At 39.0% G+C, this 18,585-nt stretch overlaps 1 protein-coding gene across 7 annotated transcripts in view; it reads right to left on the bottom strand.

Moving 5' to 3' along the window:
- GRIK1 (glutamate ionotropic receptor kainate type subunit 1) overlaps window positions 1–18,585 on the bottom strand; it is a 369,747-nt gene that overhangs the window by 38,657 nt on the left and 312,505 nt on the right. For 3 of the 7 annotated variants that reach the window (XM_043593773.1, XM_043593767.1, XM_043593768.1), the window contains exons 9-13: window positions 16,661–16,705; window positions 11,319–11,432; window positions 9,367–9,570; window positions 8,482–8,705; window positions 2,434–2,552 (exon numbers count right to left, since the gene is read on the bottom strand). In XM_043593773.1, coding sequence (XP_043449708.1) covers window positions 2,434–2,552; window positions 8,482–8,705; window positions 9,367–9,570; window positions 11,319–11,432; window positions 16,661–16,705 — 706 coding nt within the window. Of the gene's footprint in view, window positions 1–2,433; window positions 2,553–8,477; window positions 8,706–9,366; window positions 9,571–11,318; window positions 11,433–16,660; window positions 16,706–18,585 lie in introns of those variants that run through there. The other 4 variants (XM_043593769.1, XM_043593770.1, XM_043593774.1 and 1 more) reach the window with 2 other exon arrangements.

Genomic DNA, 18,585 nt, shown 5'->3' with positions numbered 1-18,585 from the left:
GCGTGTGTTTAATGCCCAAGGTTGTTTCATATCTTTGTACTTAATTGATCTAGCAGCCTTTTGGCAGTGTGATATTATTTAGATCTTTAGTTGCTTATCATTAAAATACCATTTATTTCATAAGATAGCCATGGGAAAGAAGTAATACAGTTAATATAGATATATTTTCTTAGCTTATAGTTATAGATTTTCTCCTATAAATTTATCCTTATGTTATTTTGTAGCATTCGTGAAAATATAAGGTAGTAATTTGTTATTTGTGTAATTATGTATTATGTGGCAGCAAAACTGGATAAACCCATTGATAACCAACCTCTGACAGGTAACAAAAAATACAAATTCGCATCTAGCATATTTAAAATAAATGTACTTTTGAATGAAGTTGTGGAAATTAAAAAAAAAATAATTAGTAGAAATCTATTCAGATTGCATTTTAAACCCTTGACTTATGATATAAATTAGATTTCTGGATATGTCATTGTGTTTTTATTTTCACATAGTTTTGTGACTTTCATGACCCTCAATGTTAACTGAAATACTTAGAAATGGCTTTCCTCAAATAGAGATGATCTGTCCAAGTTCAGAAGTAGAGAGAATGAAGTTATGAAAGCAATAAAAGTTGAGTGAAACATCCTTAGAAAATTTTGGGATGAGAGACAATACTTGCTGAAGTCCCTTTAGTGCCTTTTACGGCAGACATGACAGCCAATCCTGATCCAGACTTTGCTCACGCTCTGTAGAAAAGAGAAAGTCTGATCATCACATTAAAAAAGAAATTAAACAAATGGTTTCCAATTGAGTACAGTGACAAGCTTCTGCTAACAAGAGAGAGCACAACAGTTGATACAGAAGGTTGCTACCTGGCCCAATGCCACATGCTAAAGACAGATGCACTAGGAGTCATCAGTACCACAAATTTGTATACGATGATATTTCAACTGACAAATATTTTTAAACTTCTTGAAAAACAAGCAGAGTCTGGTTGGGGCTGACTGTCATGTACCCAAGGTAGTGGTAACGATCAGACACTGCATCCCATGGTTTGCTGTGGATGATGGTAAACTCCAAACAGAATATGAAAGAGATCTGGGGAGGTGGGTGCACTCATATGACACAAGGTAGTCATGATCATATATACCTGCATGGACTTGCTGCGTGCTTTTTGAAACCCATGTCTATATTTTTCTATTCTAATGGTATAGAAAGGCAAGCTATAGTGTCTGGGGGAGGGGTCGGTCTCCTTATTTTTTGAAAGTAATTCCTTACAAGATAAATGTCCTAAAAATTAAATGCATTGGTAAAGCAGTATATAGCTTCTAATGGGTTTTCCTGCAGAACTTAAAAGTTCTGTGCGATGCTCTAAACTTATCCAACTGATTCGTAGTAAATTAGATGCTATGTCTATACGTATTTAACGATGCCCACATAAACTATGCTGAACTGCCAGATGAGAGAATTTACTCACTTTCCTCAAATATTTGGCATTTCCACACTACAGACCCTTGTTCTCTCTCTCTCTCATTTGTAGACACAGAATGTAAACATTTCCAGGGGTATTATAACAACTCCCTTATGAGAAGCCTTAGGTTCATCCCCAAGTAACAAACATGTTTAATATATATTCTTGCTGAATTTTCTTTGCCAATTTATTTAGCAGCTTATTGTCAAATGAGCAGATTATTCTAAAACTACAGCATCTGTGACTTATGATTTTCTTAAATTAATGCATTTAATCTTGGGAAGTCTTTTCTAGACCATACGCCTAGAATCAAAGCTGAGGAAAATCCACGAAAGCGTTGGATTTCTTCCAAAGTTTAAAAAAACTCCCTCCTCCTTCCCCACCAAAATCAAAATCCCCACATCATAGAAACTATAGAAAATATATTACAACTCTGTGGATTGAATTTCATTTCCTCAACCTTGAGAGTTGACTGTTGCTGTGCTTACTGATCAACGAAGACTGAAAAGTTACAAGCTAAGATGGACCCCAGTAGGGTTGCCAGAGTGGTAACAATTTAGTTAGTGTCAGCTATTGGAAAAATGTCAGCCAACTTAATTTTCAAAGGATTCAAATTCCACTCCTTTCGAACCCTTGGCTTGCACAGTTATGGCTGAAAAGGAAAGATCTGATACCTCCACCTGTGCAAATTTGTAAACCATTTCTAAGGTACTTTAACCTTTACTTCCTTCTAGGAACATTTGTATTCACTGCTTGGTAGAAGTCTTATTTTAGAAATATAGCAAGAGGTTCCATTTAGTTCACATTTTTATCTTTGCTATTTTTAGAACTGGCTGGGAAGGTCAGGTTCTATTTTTTTTGATTCCTGAGATGGTTTTTCAGCCTACCCTCTCGCTTTAGGGTGGAGTTTACCAGCAACAAAGCCTGTCAGCAGACTCTGGGATGCCTGTGACAAAGATGGGCAACCGATGTACCTTGCTGCATGAGAGCGCCAACTCCAAACCAGAAACTATTTAGTAAAGTAAAATTGTTTTCCACCACATCTGAGTCAGGGTTGCATGGGTGGGGGTTATACCACTCGTAGGGTGTAAACCTGCATAGTTAACAGAAACAGTCTGTAAACATCAGATAAATGCACGTGGCACCAGCAAAACTTGCTGAACAATACAGAAAACCCAACAATCAATGGTGAAAGTAATCAAACCCAAACAGTAAAGGCAATATTCATCAACTTACAGCTTTGGTGGGCAAGGTTCAAAGGAGACTTGAGACATTATATTTACCAAACTTCTTATTTCTAGGCCAAGTGCTTTGGTTGGCTGGAATTGTACGTCTCCGACCTACATTTACTGAATTCTTCTGAGTTTTCATTCATTTCCATTTTACTGAACAACTAGTTGGGCTGTAAAGAAAGGTTCACTCATCCCAAGTGTTTACCCCACCAAGCAGCAATGACTGCTACATACACTGGTTTCATACCAAGTGTCAAGATACTATGTTGCCAGAGGCTGGGGACACAAAGTGAAGGGGTGCCTTGCCTGCGAGGGGCATCTGTGGACAGATGCTTAAAAGAAGTATGTGGTTTAATGATTTCATAACGCATCAAAAGACCTGCAATCGTGAAAAAATTAGTGAACAAAAAGAAGGTGTGGATTTGGGGTATATTCGATTTTGTTCAGTTCATATATGGAAAGGCAAATCATAATCTTTCAATGAAGAGACAAAGTTTAAACTTAGAAGTATCCTGGACCAGGGGATAGGGATAGGGTTCATGAGTGTTAACTCTATAGCTTGTCTCCCTGGAGAGCTTTACATTCAAATTTCCCTTTTGATTTGTTTTTATTTTGTTGATAGAATGACGGATTGTAGTCACTTGATCAGCAGTCCTAGCAGGTTAGGAAGTCGATCTTCAACAAGTCACTTAACCTCTCTGGCCTCAGTTTCCTTATTTGTAAACAAGATGGAATCCAGATATCTCTGGGATGTGTGAAGATAAAAATCTGAGGAAGAGATTTTTGGTTCTTTCTCTGTTTTCGAAAAATCTGTCTGACCTTTGTAGCCCAAGGAGTTGCCTGCTCTGTGGTTATTTTGTAGGGCTATCTTGCCATGGGGCACTTATTTTTCCAAAGAGACATTAGCAGATGCTCGGCAAAGTGATCTGGAAATGATTTAAAATGCAGGAGTCCTTAGGCTGGAAGCTTTGCCATTTGCCATTGGGTCCTTTGAATGCAAGCAGGAGCGTTAGAGTAATGTTAAAACCCCATAAAACCGATGAGAACATACGGAATGCTCTCCAGCCATAAGGTTTCAGCAGTAAACAATAGCAGGTTGCTGACACAATGGGGAGAACTGGGATTAAGGTGAATACATTATCTAGAGCGAAAAGCAGGGCACACTATGAATCATGCACAAGGAACTGGGCAGACCCTCTGAATGCAAAACCATTCCCTAAAACCCTGGACACCTTCTGGAAAGTGTACAGGGTCTCCTCATCGGAATTAGGGGTACCAGGATAACAGCCTTATAGTTTACGCCACAATAATGGTATCCAACTCATTACTGAACCTTCTCCACAGCTGCAGGGTTCACAGCGCAGGTTCCTGTGAAGCTTGTGAATATAGCTGCAATTGATAATGCCATGCCAATACATTTTAATTACTGTTTCAACAATATAATTAAGTTTTGAATTTATACACTCTTCTAACCATAGTAGTTTACTGAGCTGAAGGAATGAATACCGATATTAATGAACCCACTAATTGCAACAGTATGCACAGTAAAGATGCTGTTACTTCAACAATATCATTGCCACTTGTACAATAATTTTAAAATACTAATTGCAATAAATTAGGAGGCTCATGCACTCAAAAGGAGGAGTTTTCTAAACAGACCATAAAACCTGGCAACCACTAACCCCCTGATAGTCAGGTATTTCTTCCTCATGTATGCTCTGATCAATGACCTCACCACTTCCTCTTTGAAATTCTGCTTTTGGGGCGCCTGGGTGGCTCGGTCGGTTAAGCGTCCGACTTCGGCTCAGGTCATGATCTCACGGCCTGTGAGTTCGAGCCCCGCGTCGGGCTCTGTGCTGACTGCTCAGAGCCTGCAGCCTGTTTCAGATTCTGTGTCTCCCTCTGTCTCTGCCCCTCCCCTGTTCATTCTCTGTCTCTCTCTGTCTCAAAAATAAATAAAAACGTTGAAAAAAAATTAAAAAAAAAAAAGAAATTCTGCTTTTAACTTGTGTCAGTGTTTCATACTTTGCAGTTCTAAGTGAACAATTAGTCTAATTTTCTATGGAAAAAAAGAAAACTGCCTAAGCAGCAGTATGACTCTGCCTGGTCTGCAGAGATATTTGAGGTTCTTTCTCTCTAGGACTCGGAGTGATTTGGGGTTGGACTGAGGACTATTAGCTATCAGTAGGATCCTGGGCTATAAGACACTGGTTTTTCATAATGCAATAGACCCACCTGTTGCCTGGATGTAGATATTTCAGTTTGAAATGCCCAGTGCCTGCTTAAAGGTAGCCAACGTGACAGCAATGTCAGCATCAGGAAGGCTGGGGGAAAATTAATATAGGACCCGCACAATGATGTTCTGAAGTTGCTATTCCCAATTGATACTGATCTTTAGTAAAATAACAGAGAAAGGTACAAATGTGCTTAGAATCTGTGTCAAAATTTGCATATAAAGGAGTAGCATTATGTTGAAATATAAAGGTTCATCTTGGGTTTATGTTTATATATGCCAAGCTTTTACTTGAATGAAAGATATAAAACAATCTTCAGACTGAAGATCTCTAATTAAGGGATTCTTTTTATGGCTGAGAATGAATATTGGACCTCATGAAGAAAGGGAGATATGTTCATCTTTTAAAGGGGAGAGCTCTATTTGAGTTTGTGATATAACCACTGGGTTTGTATTACAAACTTTGAGTTACAGTCAGTTTGTTTTTTGCCAAAGCCAACTTAGAAAATGTTCAGGTTTAAGAAGGCAAACATAAATCATAAAATGTAAGCAGACATTATGTCTGGATATTTGGTTTATTTAAATTGTGTATTCATGATGGACATAATTCTTTGGGGTTGAATATTTTGCAAAAAGCAATTAAAGAATGTTAACCACAAAACAAAAACCCCGAGATGCACATTTATAGAATCATAAACTAAACAAGTCATAGTAACTTAAATTTTTATGGTTTTCCTTAGTTTGTCTAACTTTATGAATTCAATTCAGTTTAGCAAATGATTTTTAAGCATCTATCTAGTGAGAACATTAGTCCAAAAGCGGTGATGGGCTTTATTTTTTCCCCTTTAAAAGGACATAAAAGGATACACTTCAAAACACAAATTCAAAAGCCTCTCTAGAGCTAAAGATGATTATGAGATTAACTTTTTTACTTCTACTTCACTATTTTGAATGCAAACCACTAAGGTGATAACAGAAAGCTGTTTCACATCTTAGCTTCTTGGTGCAGAGTGACCAAGTTCATGGTCTCTAGCTATGATGGTGGGAAGTAAAAGTGAAGTGGCACGTATATTCAATAAGGATTTTGTCTTTGGGAATCACCTCCAAAATATATTTAGTGGCTTTATGAAGTAGAAGTAGAAATGGATTCAAGGGTGTAGAGATGAATATAGTCGAGAGGATGATCCCCATGGCAGTGCACCTGTGTACCTCAGGGAGTTACTTCCCACGTTCCACCACCCTGCTGTTTGCAAGTGTGCACTGGATGCATACAATTCCACCTTTCCAAAACCCAGAGTGAGAGGAGAGGTAGCAAGTAGGGGGCAACAAGGAGAATAAGCTAAATGAAGAGCTGGTTTATAAATGGTGCTGTCGGTGAGTAGGAACACTGAGTGGATAGTATTGATTGCGGGGTGTGTTCTTCATAGAAATAGAATGAAGTCAGAAAATATAGGGCTCTGGGTCACTAACAGCTGATAGAGAAACAACCAAAGTAAGGAGGGGAAAATGACCAAATGTTACATTATTCGGACATGTTCTGATGGCAAAAAAAGGCAAGTGAAAGGCACAGTTGGGGTCAAGTGTAAGGGTACATTCAGCCCGTATGCTTATAAGAACTTCTGGATGCTGCTGACATGTTTTGTTTCCCACTGGCCATGATCAAATCAGTATGCTAAATATTTGGTCATCAACATTGTCTTGCCTCTTCTACTCATCAACATCACAGCCTAGACAGAACCACAGACTGGGGGATATGGAAACCCACTTCCCTCTGCTGTTTGGTTTGCTCCACTGTCTCCCAATATCACCCAACAGATGCGGGCCCCAGAGCAGAGGAATGGAACAACGAGCCAATGTAAAATGTCTTATCCATCGTTACAATGTACATCAAGTAGTCATGTTTGAAATAGCCATTCTAGGGCTGTATTAATTTCACTTAGTAGACAGTAATGAGAAATGCACCCCCAAAGCTCAGTAACTTGTCTCTGAAAATTTGATACCCAAAGCAACATCTTCTTTAATTATTTAAAACATTGTCTCTGAATCTTGGTGCTGTTGACATTTAGGGGTAATTCTTTATTGTGGGGAGCTATGTGCCTACTGTAGGACGTTCAGTGGCATCTATGAACTGTACCCACTTTATACCAGTACCGTTTTGCACTCTTGGTTGTGATAACCAAAAAAATGTTTTTAGAACATGGCCAAATGTTAGCTGAAAGACAAAGTCTCTCCTAGTTGAGAACCATTGATTTAGAGCACTAAAGTACCAGAGGATAGTATCACTATACTACTTTTAACATATTATTTTTTTGTGGTACGACATATGGAAGAGAGCTTTGATCATTACTTAAACGTAGTTAATAGTTGGGCAAAATCTGGAAGATGATCTGGGGTCTGGTAATGATAAGATATGGGGTATGGAGAAAACATTTATTTCCTGTTGAATATATAAATACCCACATGTGAGAGCACACATTCATTCAATTTGACCATATGTGCCTCATGGATCTCTAAGACTTTTCTATCCTGGGTTGTTTTCCCAAACATTCCTTATAATTATGCCAGGGAAAGAGTTCCTTGGCATTCATCAAAACCAGAGAGTGGACAATGACAGAGAGCTAGCCTGAAGAAATTTTTCTCATCGAAATTCCTGGCGGGAAAACAAAAATTGATCAGGGAAGAAAGTTCACTGAGTTTTGTTGAAAGATTAAAAAGATTGAAAATGAGTGGGGGACATACAAAAGCAATTATTTTTTTACACGGTCCATCTAGGGATATCAAATGTTTAAGCCAACAGAAAGAGAAAATAGCTGTGTTTCTTTCAAATTCACCATCAAAGGTATTTAGAAAATATCATCTACTAAAAGGTATAAAAATCCTTTGAAGAATGGTGGAAAGTGGAATGGTTAAATATAGAGTTATCTCAGGAAAAAAACCTAAACTGAATCATCAATGGTAGCATAAATATTTCATGCCTCTAGACTCTACATGCTAGTAATTTTTCTTTTCATAGTTATTTCTAGAATTCTCTTTAACTCTCTATAGTTTTAAAAAATAAATTTTATAAAATCTTCAAAGTATTTTTCTTTGTTCCTGAGGATTCATAACCTTATTTCATCCAAGTATTTCTCATTTGCTACAACAATTACTAGATAACTTTCTCCTGTTTTGCTTAACCGAATATTCCAGGGGTCACGTGTCTGGACAGCATTTTACTCTTCCTGTTGAAATGTTTTAGATTTATTAGGTGAGCTGTTGCTTTTGTTATAATATAATTCAGGGAAAATGGGTAAATGAACATTTTATGTTGCTTGAAATACTGAGAAAGTTAAATTCATATAAAAAATATCTTCTTGTCTTTTAAAAGTAACTTTATAAAAAATTAGAAGATACTCATTTACAGCATGGCCTTTGTGAGGGCAAACTTGACAGAATGGAGCAGTAGGCAAAACTAAAATAACACTTTAATGTTCTTAACCTATATTTACCTCTAGAACATACATGTCAGTCTGAGGCACACCTAGATCTCTGGTAAATTCAGTAGTTCTCGAACTCACCTTGCAATCACAAAGAGTACACAACTGACTCCCAAGCAGGCTAAGAGCACATACATCCAAATGTCAGGAGACAGGGGGTTGAGGAAGGAGAACACTCCTGGATTGGTACCATTGGGTTTCCGGTAGAGAATGCTGATACCCAGGGTCATGAAGGGCTTGGAGAAGTCAATGACTTTCTCCCGAACGTAGGTAATGGTTAGAGGAGCCACTGCCAGATCAGCCTTCTGCAAAAGCAAGTTTGAAATCATTGTCTTATTTGTATCACTTCCCAGCAAATGTCTGGACGTTTCTGGGTACTCCTGATCTATACTTCTTAATTTCAAATGTTTTTCATGCAAGAAGCTTCTGTAATGACTGGCTTTACTATAAAAGCAGTTGATTTACACAGTTAGGTTTGTGAAATGGTAGTTACTAGCAAAGAGAAGCCAGAAGGTATAAAATACACACACACACACACACACTGACAGACATACACACATTCTGGAAGTAAATGGAAGAAAAATCTGCAGGGGTATGTCTTTAAAAAGGGCATGTAAATAAAGCAAAAAAGGAGCCACTTGGTCATAAAATCAGCTGACAAGATGAGACTTTGAGCCACAAACTGTAGAATTCTTTATCAAATTTAAGAATCACTCAGGTTTACTCTTCCGTATGATGGATGGATCCATACATTTTTGTCCCCAATTTGTGTCCTTACTTGCCCTTCTACGTAAGCAAACTCTATTTCTACATTGTTTCCTTCTACTTTTTAAACCATTTTTAGGATTCAAATAAGTATAACATTTCTTCCGATGCTGACTTAGAATCATTTTTTTTCTTTGGCTTCTAGCTATGCATTTTGTCAGACACTTAAAACTCAACTATAAGACATGCATTTTTGCTTACATGATCTATAAGTTCTTTGACCATTCCATTCCACTCTCCTTTGTCATTCTGGGCTCCATATTTGCCATCAGGGACGAGTTTGACATCATAAATGAAGCCCAAGATGTTTGACAATTCTTTCAACAGATCCAGGCAATACCCTTCAAATCTGTCATTTCCATACAAAGGCTTATCAGATTTCCTGTACATCACATAGGGTTCTTCCTATATGAAACAAACCAAATATGAAAGCCCTGTTATAATGGAAGGCAGAATTTACTTACACAAGCTCCATCTGCAGTCAGAAGATATAAAATATTTGAAAATGATGATTAGGATATCAGAGTAAGGAAGCTAGTCACTCACCATGCTGCCTTCCCTAAACTCATCTTCCCTATACCCTCTTACCTCTCTCTCCTCAGTGTGTGAATGAGAATGTTTTCCTCCACTGTTGAAGGCAGGGCTGTGAGCGAAACATGTGATAGAGACACAGTCACATTTGGACCTGAGGTCCAGCAGTGAGGGGACTGGAAGACCAGATGTCTGCCTGTCTGGTCTTCATCTGTACTCACACCCGGACTTCCTTTGCATGACTGACCCTCCCTCCTGGCTTTTACATAAGAGCTTTACCTACTAACAAAAAGGAAATCTAAATCAGCAAATATAACCCCTTGCTTTTCAGACATCCTATCTACTAGTCTCATTTCCTCATCTCTCAGTTAAATTTCATCTCAGTTTCAATATTCACTTTTACCTACATATTTTGGTTCGTTTCCTTCCGGGTGTCTTGTTCAAAGACGATTTCTAAGTCTTCTTATATTATCAGTTCCATTTTCTTATTTGAACTCACCTCAAATCTTATATCTGGTAATTCTTTGCTTATACACTTACATAATAAATCCCTTATTCTACGAATAATGGACATTTCCTCACTATCACGTATCTTTAACCTTATTCTCATTTGGCTAAATGAAAATTTATTTTATTTTATAACATTATAATAATTACATTACCGATAGGCCCTTTTACTCCTCATTACACATTTTTTACTTCAGACATTTAAGACCCATTTAGGCTTATCCTCAAACAAACTGATAGAAATAGAAATCTACATTTCCATGTGATAGTTCCTGAGAAAGGAGTCACAGAAAAGCAAAACTGTTTTTATCATGGATGAACAATTCTCAGAAGTTAACAGGTTTAGAAATAAATTTGTCCAACACTGTGGACTGAATGGAATAAAGCAAGAATGTCTGAAAGTGAAGATTTTAGAGGTGGAAACTCCTGTCCTTTATTCCTTGGGTTAGGGTTGGAAAAGAAGAAAAATGGACAACCTGTGGATATACAATGACTGGATAGGAGTATGATCAGGATTCTAATAGGAAGCAGGAAGTATCCTTACCTGGGCTTTTGAAAACCCCCTTAGTAAATGGGTTATTTATGGAAGAGTGAGCAGGTCAAAGAAGCCAATAGGAATGCAGGTGAGAGGAAGGGTAGGGTATTGACATTCCAAGACCAACATAATCAGGAAGCTGGTAGCACTTAGGGCTCAGGCAGGCAGGAAAAAAGAGTACTCCTGGAGTCCAGGACAGCAGAAGTCTAGAAGCAGGGTCATTGACAGAATAAGAGCTGTGGTTGTGAAGGACAGAAGTTCTGAGAAACCATTGGATGTTCTTACTTCTCTTTTCCCTACTTCCTTGGTCTCTTGTCTCCTTGGATGAAAACAACCACCAGCCAGAGAGCAAGGGAGACTAATTGGATTGGGCTAGAGAGTGGAGTGAGGCTGAGTTGAGAATGGATCCAAGGTGGGAGATATTCAGAACATTGTTGGAAGCTTCTAATTCAATGCAATTATAGGTATATACAAATATAAATTTTTAGTGTCCTAATTAAAAATAGATATTTGAAGAAAAAAATGTTTAAAGTCTAGGGTAGGAGTCCAGATAAGACACCCTGACTTCCAGTCAACTTACCAAAATGGTGGTGACTATGAGTGTTCGGTTGGCCAGTGAATCGGTGATATTGTTGGACCTGTCTTTGTTGCCATCGGTCATGTTAAGGCCACTGTTGGAGTTCCAAATCCCAATCTACACAGAACACAATACATCAGAGGCTGCTGGCTTGTCAGTGACCCCATTTACATCAAAGAGAGGCCCCTTCTAAACCAGGAATGGACACAAAAGCTTAGAGTCTGGGGAGAAGACACCAGGGCATCACATTGAAGCTACTAACTGTGGGAAAATGAAACAATGAAGGAATGAGTGTGTACATAGAACAGGGAAAATTAGTGCCATTTGGGATAGAGTGGGGAGAGGTCTTTTCGTTTGTGAATTTATTAAACTCATTGTTCTTTGTTAATTTAAGAATTCTTAGATGAGTATCAGATTTTTCTTCCAATACGTATTTGTTGAACACCTATTTTATGCCATGTATTGTTGTGGGCATTGAAGGACATAGCAATGAACAAAACAGACAAGAATTTCTTCCCTCGTGGAGCTTACATTCTAGTGATACAAACCTTCCATTGCCAAAGTGGTACCATCAGTGCCTTTAAAATTTATAAGGAATGGGATGAAAGGAGCAAAGTGGATGATAGAGAGATGGGGTATCTAAAAGGGAAAAAATAAATGGAAGAAAAAAGTGTGGATGAACAGTAGACTAAGTTCTGAGCCTGGCTTCATTCAGGAGCCAGTGCTGGTTGAGGGTGCCTGTCATGGACTATATTAGGACTGCTCATACCTCTGCTGTAGGCTCATCCTCTGTTATTCTTCTGTTGTTATGTCTGTGCACTTGACTGTGAACTCCTTCAGTGAGGGTATTCATTCTTATTGATCATTGTTCTTCCTATCACAGAACCACCCATGGCGATTACTAGTCAGTGAAACCCATTGCTCTTTTAAAAAATAATGACCCACAATTTTCTCCAGTGGCCAAGTCACTCCTGCATTAGTAGGCCCTGGAGAAGTACATTGATTTGTTTAACTTCTGGAGAAAACCAGGAGAAAAGCCTCAGGGAACTGATCTATTTATCTGAAGCCTTCTGTAGGCATTTATTGCCCGCCTGGTGAGACAGATGTAATGCAGGTGTGTTTCAGAGCTGGGCAATCTAGCTGCTGTGTGACCTTGGACAGGCTGATAACCTTTCTGAGCTTTGGTTCTCCAACTGTAAAGTACGTCATCTGGATATTGACACAATCAAATAAGAAGATGCACATGAAAATCTTGATCGTTTTAAGAGCTACACGAACATTAGTAACAAAGGACATTGAAAGGACTGCCACAGTAATTTCTTCAAGCTTGCTCGGTTGTGAAAGAATTTGGGTGGTGAGTGAAATATTTATTTATTTCATTTAGAGGCAGGTAAAGTATATCCATGAAAGAGAGGGGCAGTTGTGGAACACTAACATTTGGAAAGACTCTGGAATTGGCTGGGTTGTCCTATGCTTGATCCCTAAATACATTCTCCCAGTGGGAGGACATTGCCTACCTGGGCAGAATATGAATTTTACAGACAGATTTTTGTCCAGATCCTAGCTTTGCAATGTGCCAGCAGTGTGACCTTGGGTAAGTTCATTAACCCTGCTGTGCCTCAATGCCTCACCAGCAAAATGGAGATATAAGGGCTTTTCTGATAGTTAAATAAAATATCACCAGTGGGAATGTTAGGCCTCTTCTTTCCTTTTCTATTTCTTTACTTTGATTTATTGCCTAAATACAGCAGCTGGAAATTCATTTAGCTTGACAAATACTCTTTTTAGAAACGTAAGTTTTTGAGGAAGTTTCAAGGACTATCCCACATTCACACACCAGTGTGAACTATTTCAATGTCACTGTTTTCTTTCTATACTTAGTAAGAGTTAGTTGACTGGTGAAATAAGGAGACAGGTCTAGGTAAGTGAGAGTGTGGGGTAGTGTTTGCATTTGGAAGTATTTTAAGCCTATCTGTAATGAAGTTCCTAGAAGTAGGATTGGGATGTAGGACAGCACCTTTAATAACCATTCAGTCTTTTCACCATCAAGGCCAATGCCTGTCATAGAATGCATACAATGCATACAACATCTGTAAGTCATGGAATCTTCAGATTTCTTTGGTTGGCTCTAAAGCCAGGAAAGGGAGACAACTTTTTCCTTACCCTTTTTGCAACTTGTATTCATTCTCCCACTTTTTTGGGGGGAAAGACCCTTGTTTCTAGGAAACATAACTCATGCTAAATATACCTGGAGTCTGTTGGTTTTTATCCAAAGCTATGTTTTAGGTTGTGACCAATTGACTTCTAACTCAATGAAGGCAGTGTGTAAATTGGGCTCTGGCTATATACTTCTAATTAAAACTTGACTTAGGCACTGGGGAGAATGAAACCTAACTTTTAATTAAGTATTGGAAAGTGGAGACAATAACTGTTTGTAGCCAATATGTTAAGTAATGGGATGTGTCCTCTTTAATTTCTATTAACATCAAGTGTGTGTTTACAGGAACTGTACTAATATTTGAAATTGGCAGCATTGAACAGCCTTATAATATCATTCTCTTTTAACCTATGAACTTGAAACTCTAGACAAATGCACACCACAGCTTAACGTCCAGCTCTGACTTCTTTTACCAGCCCTACCATAAGTGAGGAGGTCAGGTATCATTGCTACAGCATTTCCGATCAGCTGAATCCCAGAGTCCCATTCAATGTGAACTTTCTTCTACAAAATGAGAAATGGGAGAATATATTTTTCTACTGTCTAACAGAAGTTCTTTCAAATCTAGACTAAAAGAGTATCAAATTATGGTCAAGGTCAGGTTATTCCTGGGAGGTGGACAGTATAGCTTGAATGACTACAGCCTTCTGTTTTCAAATGGTTTCATCAGCAAAACAGAAGTGTATATGTGTGTGTGTGTGTGTGTGTGTGTGTGTGTGTGTGTGTGTGTGTTTTAAACCTAAATAGTCAACTGGCTTTATCTGTTAATTAAGTGGACAGATCAGCAAATGAATGTCTCTTTCTGAAGAAGCAAGATCTCATGAGTCATGCGTATTGGAGGGAGGGATACAGTTAACCAGATGCCTAGACATTTTGCATTTCAGTCTTGTTCTCTGACCTTGGAGGAGTGCCTCTAGGAAGCAGAACCTCAATTTTCAAACTGTAGAGCAAAAGCCGACAGCAGTAATTTAGCAGTGAGAAGCAGCAGAGGGTTGGATCAATTATTTGTGGGGAGGAACACTCAAGAGCTAAATTGTCTGGTCCTGCCTTCTCTCACTTTGTAAACGGGCATGCGGGAGCAGCCGTTTATTATCTCGGACAACCAAGGGAAGCTTCTAAGAATGAGTATCCAGATGACATTAAGCAGACCTTCTTTGAAAAAACGACACAACAAGGGCACCTGGGTGGCTCAGTTGGTTAAGTGACCGACTTCGGCTCAGGTCATGAGCTCGCGGTTTGTGTGTTTGAGCCCCACATCGGGCTCTGTGCTGACAACTCAGAGTCTGGAGCCTGCCTCAGATTCTGTGTCTCCCTCTCTCTGCAAGTTCCCCACTTGTGCTCTGTCTCTCAAAAATAAACATTAAAAAAAAAACACTTAAAAAAAACCACTACACAACAAAAAAGTGTTTGGAGAGTGACAAGCATCCATTTTCCAAATACAGAGAGTGATTCACATAAAGTCAAAATCCAACAGTGAGGAGTGAAATATCAAGTACTTAGGAAAGAAAATAAAAGACTTGTCTGTTTTCTTATATCATGAGACTCATGAACACACATTTTTGTGACAGACTTTGTAAAGGTTGCTACATCCTCTCTTGGAAAAAAATCCAGGCTGACAATTCTATACTCAATAGGGTCAGTGTGCAAAGAGTTTTTGGAATTTGAATGTGAGTCTTATTGGGACGGGACAGTAGGTCTTACAGACTAGTGCTCAGGCTACTGTAAATCGTTGATGAGCAGTCATAACACACAACAGCACACCACAACATCTGCAACTTACAATGTGAGCAGTGATAGGTCAACAGGAAGGAAGAGACACCAAGGCATGGAGGTGCATCCCCAGGAAATGTGTTGGGGGGGTGATTGTGGCAGTTTAGTGACAAATGAAGGACATTCCCCTCCCCTGCAGGGAATTTCAGAGCTTGGATTCCATTCCCGAGGATATTTGGTTTGAATTAATTCAACACTGCATAAAGTGCCTGGAGTCTCAAGCTGGATTAGTGGAATAAGCTTCTTTCTGGGCACCAGTTAGGTTCATCTGTTTATTAGCAGGGAGGAAACGAGATTGCCTTCTCTATGGCTTTGGTCGCCTGATTCACTGAAGATTAAAACAAGGTTATTAAACCTACGTTTTTTTTAAACTTAAAAGGACATTTTTGAACTCATCTATGGAATACGACCAGGAGAGAGACTAGCTTTTGGACCACAGGGAGAAACTGTTTACACTTTCCATGACTTAACTGATAATTTGAAAGATAAAAGGGAACCTGACAAAACCAGCAAGTTGAACAACCTGAAGTAATTTCAGTTGCATCCGTCAATCGCTAGAGAGTTTAGCAATTAGACTGAGAGAGAGAGAATGGAAGACAGTGTCTGCCTATCTCTGGGACATTTTCCTGATCCAAATGTTTTTAATGCCTCACATTTGCTTATATAATAAATCTGTGCACATTCATTGACAATATGATCCTGTACAATAAACTATGAAATAGGAGGTGTTAGAATTTACAAGATAATCTCATTTCCCTTCCAACATCGCTAATGTTTTTGTCCTCTGAGAACCGTGGTTCTGAAACAAATTGCCAGGCAATATGCACTGACAAAGATCCTATGCAAAACAAAGATAGTTCATAAGAAAAGGGAATTTCTGAAAATGGCTTATATTTTGTGATGGTGACATTGAAGGACATGTCTTAGCCTTCTGAGCCTTAGCCTATCTGATGAGTCCGATGGATCAAATCTATTGTTGTTTTCATGCCCCTTTGGGAAAATATTTTGTGATTTGAGAAGGAATATAAATGGGCCAGTGTCTACCTTTGTGGCAATAACCTGCTTTCAGTCCCAAACGGGGCTGATCCTGCCTGGGAGAAACGACAAATAATCTAAGGGGAAATATTTAATCCATCATTATTTAATCCATCTCAAGCCTGCTTTCAATTCATGGGTCACGTTGTTGAGAGACAACATATTTAATCGGCCTGTTCTCCCTTTATATACAGACAGACTATCACCTCTAAACTGCATTTAGAGATCTACTGGTCTGGCAAAACTGGAAAGGTGAGGTTTTCCTCTGACACTCCCCACTCCCTCCCTCCAGATTTCCTGCCATTTTTGTCCGAGTACAAACCTTCTTCCACACTTTATATAAGTGTTTAGACACTTCGCCAGCAGCCTTGGTTTTCAGAGGGAAAAATAAAAATAGCACTTATTAAAATGGAGCATGGAACCCAGATGGTAGCACGGTGTGCGAATGCTCGGAGCGTCCCATTCCCCACCCACCGTTTGGAATCTTGCACGTTAATTCAACATAAAGCCTGAACACAGGTACAGTCAAGAGACGAACTAAGTACTTGGGTCCCACAGAAGTTACTTCCTTTTGGTAATGCAGCCTACTGTTCACTTTACCTGTCACACACCCCCAAAATGACTTAAAGTTCTTGTGAATATGCACAGCTCTGTGGAGTGAAAGTGTCTTCCTCATTCTTTAAGAAAGCCTGTTCAAGAAAGCCTTTAGGCAGAATCAGTCCACACACACACACACACACATGCACGCGCGCACACACACACACACACACACACACACACTATTCCTAAGCAAGAAGAAAGCACTCTAAGCTTGATGACATGTTCTTTGATTATGGGCCTCCAGGCAGCAGAAACTTGAGTGGAAGTGAAAAAGTGAGCTTTTTCTAAAATTTTCTCTGTGGACCCTGCGAGAGGCCGACATGAAAAGATTGGGCATCTCCTCCCGTGGCTCCTGAGAGAGATGGGCTGGCTTCCCCATTGCCTTAAGGCCCAGTCAGCCTTCTCAGGAATGGAGCCCAAGTCACCTGAAGAAAGAAAAGTTATTGCAAACAATGAAGAGATAAGAAACAAATGGAGAAAACACTTTCATCTAATTTGATTTTGCCTTTGATGGAAAAACACCAGTGGAGTGTGCATAATATTGCAGTGTATAAATAGCTATGAAGGCGTAAGGATGGCTCCATCTCGTTCATCACACGTCAGAGCCAGAACGATGTTTCCTGAACAGCTTTTCTTTACCTCTCAGTTCTATGCATTAACAGAAGGAGCGGGGAGAGAGGCATGCACGGAGGAGCAGCCATTAGACGCGTTCAGTCCCTAAAAGTATTGTCCTTCCTTTTGTTCCCACAGTCCACGATGGAGGTGAGATGGCTCTGTCAGAGCAGGTTTAACGAACAGACCAGCAAATCTGAGTGAAGAGACCCCAGAGAGAGAGAGAGAGAGAGAGAGAGAGAGAGAGAGGTGGGGAAGGGGGAGGGACTGAGAGAGAAAGAGAGAAACAGAGAGCCAGAGATCCAGAGAGAGAGAGTCAGAGAGAGGTAGAGACAGGGAGAGGGCATTTTTGAAATGGGAACCTGTGTAGATAATGTGTACCCTCAAAGCTGTAAAGTAATTATTTCCCTCAAACATTTCCACACCAGTGGTCACCATCTATTACATTCAGCCTGATTAATCTTTGTTTGTTTTAATTAAGCTATTTGGGGACGGGGCATAGTCAGGACCTTAAAAAAAATATGTGTCATTTCACAAAAGCAACAGAACAGAAATGGAAATCTCATCTCATTTTAAAAATCATCCCAAACATTTCAATTAAGTTAGTAACTGATGGTTCCCAAAGCCAGTCTTTTATAGGAGACATATCTTGTGCACTACACTAAAAAAAAATGTTGGATCACAGAGTTTTAATTTCCAGATGATTGTTTTGGGGGTTTCAAAACATTTTTTTGTCTGGCATCCCAAAGGGCAAAATCTTCACAATATAAATGTTATTTAATTCTAGCACATAATTGTGGATAATAAAATTGGTATAATAAAATACACTGAGTCGAATTCTATTTTTTAATTATTATTTAACAAAATAGTTCATATTTGCATTACTTGAAATTAGCAAATATGGAGCTTGAAACCTTGAGAGATTAAGAATTACAACTAAAGTAATCCGAAAATCAAGGGGCACCTGCCTGGCTCGGTTGGAGGAGTGTGCAACTCTTGATCTTGGTATTGTGAGTTTGAGCCCCACATTGGGTA

This window comes from Prionailurus bengalensis, chromosome C2 (assembly GCF_016509475.1).
Source record: "Prionailurus bengalensis isolate Pbe53 chromosome C2, Fcat_Pben_1.1_paternal_pri, whole genome shotgun sequence".
NCBI lineage: Eukaryota > Metazoa > Chordata > Mammalia > Carnivora > Felidae > Prionailurus > Prionailurus bengalensis.
The sequence above is the reverse complement of the archived record's forward strand: the minus strand, read 5'-3'. Positions and strand labels throughout refer to the sequence as shown.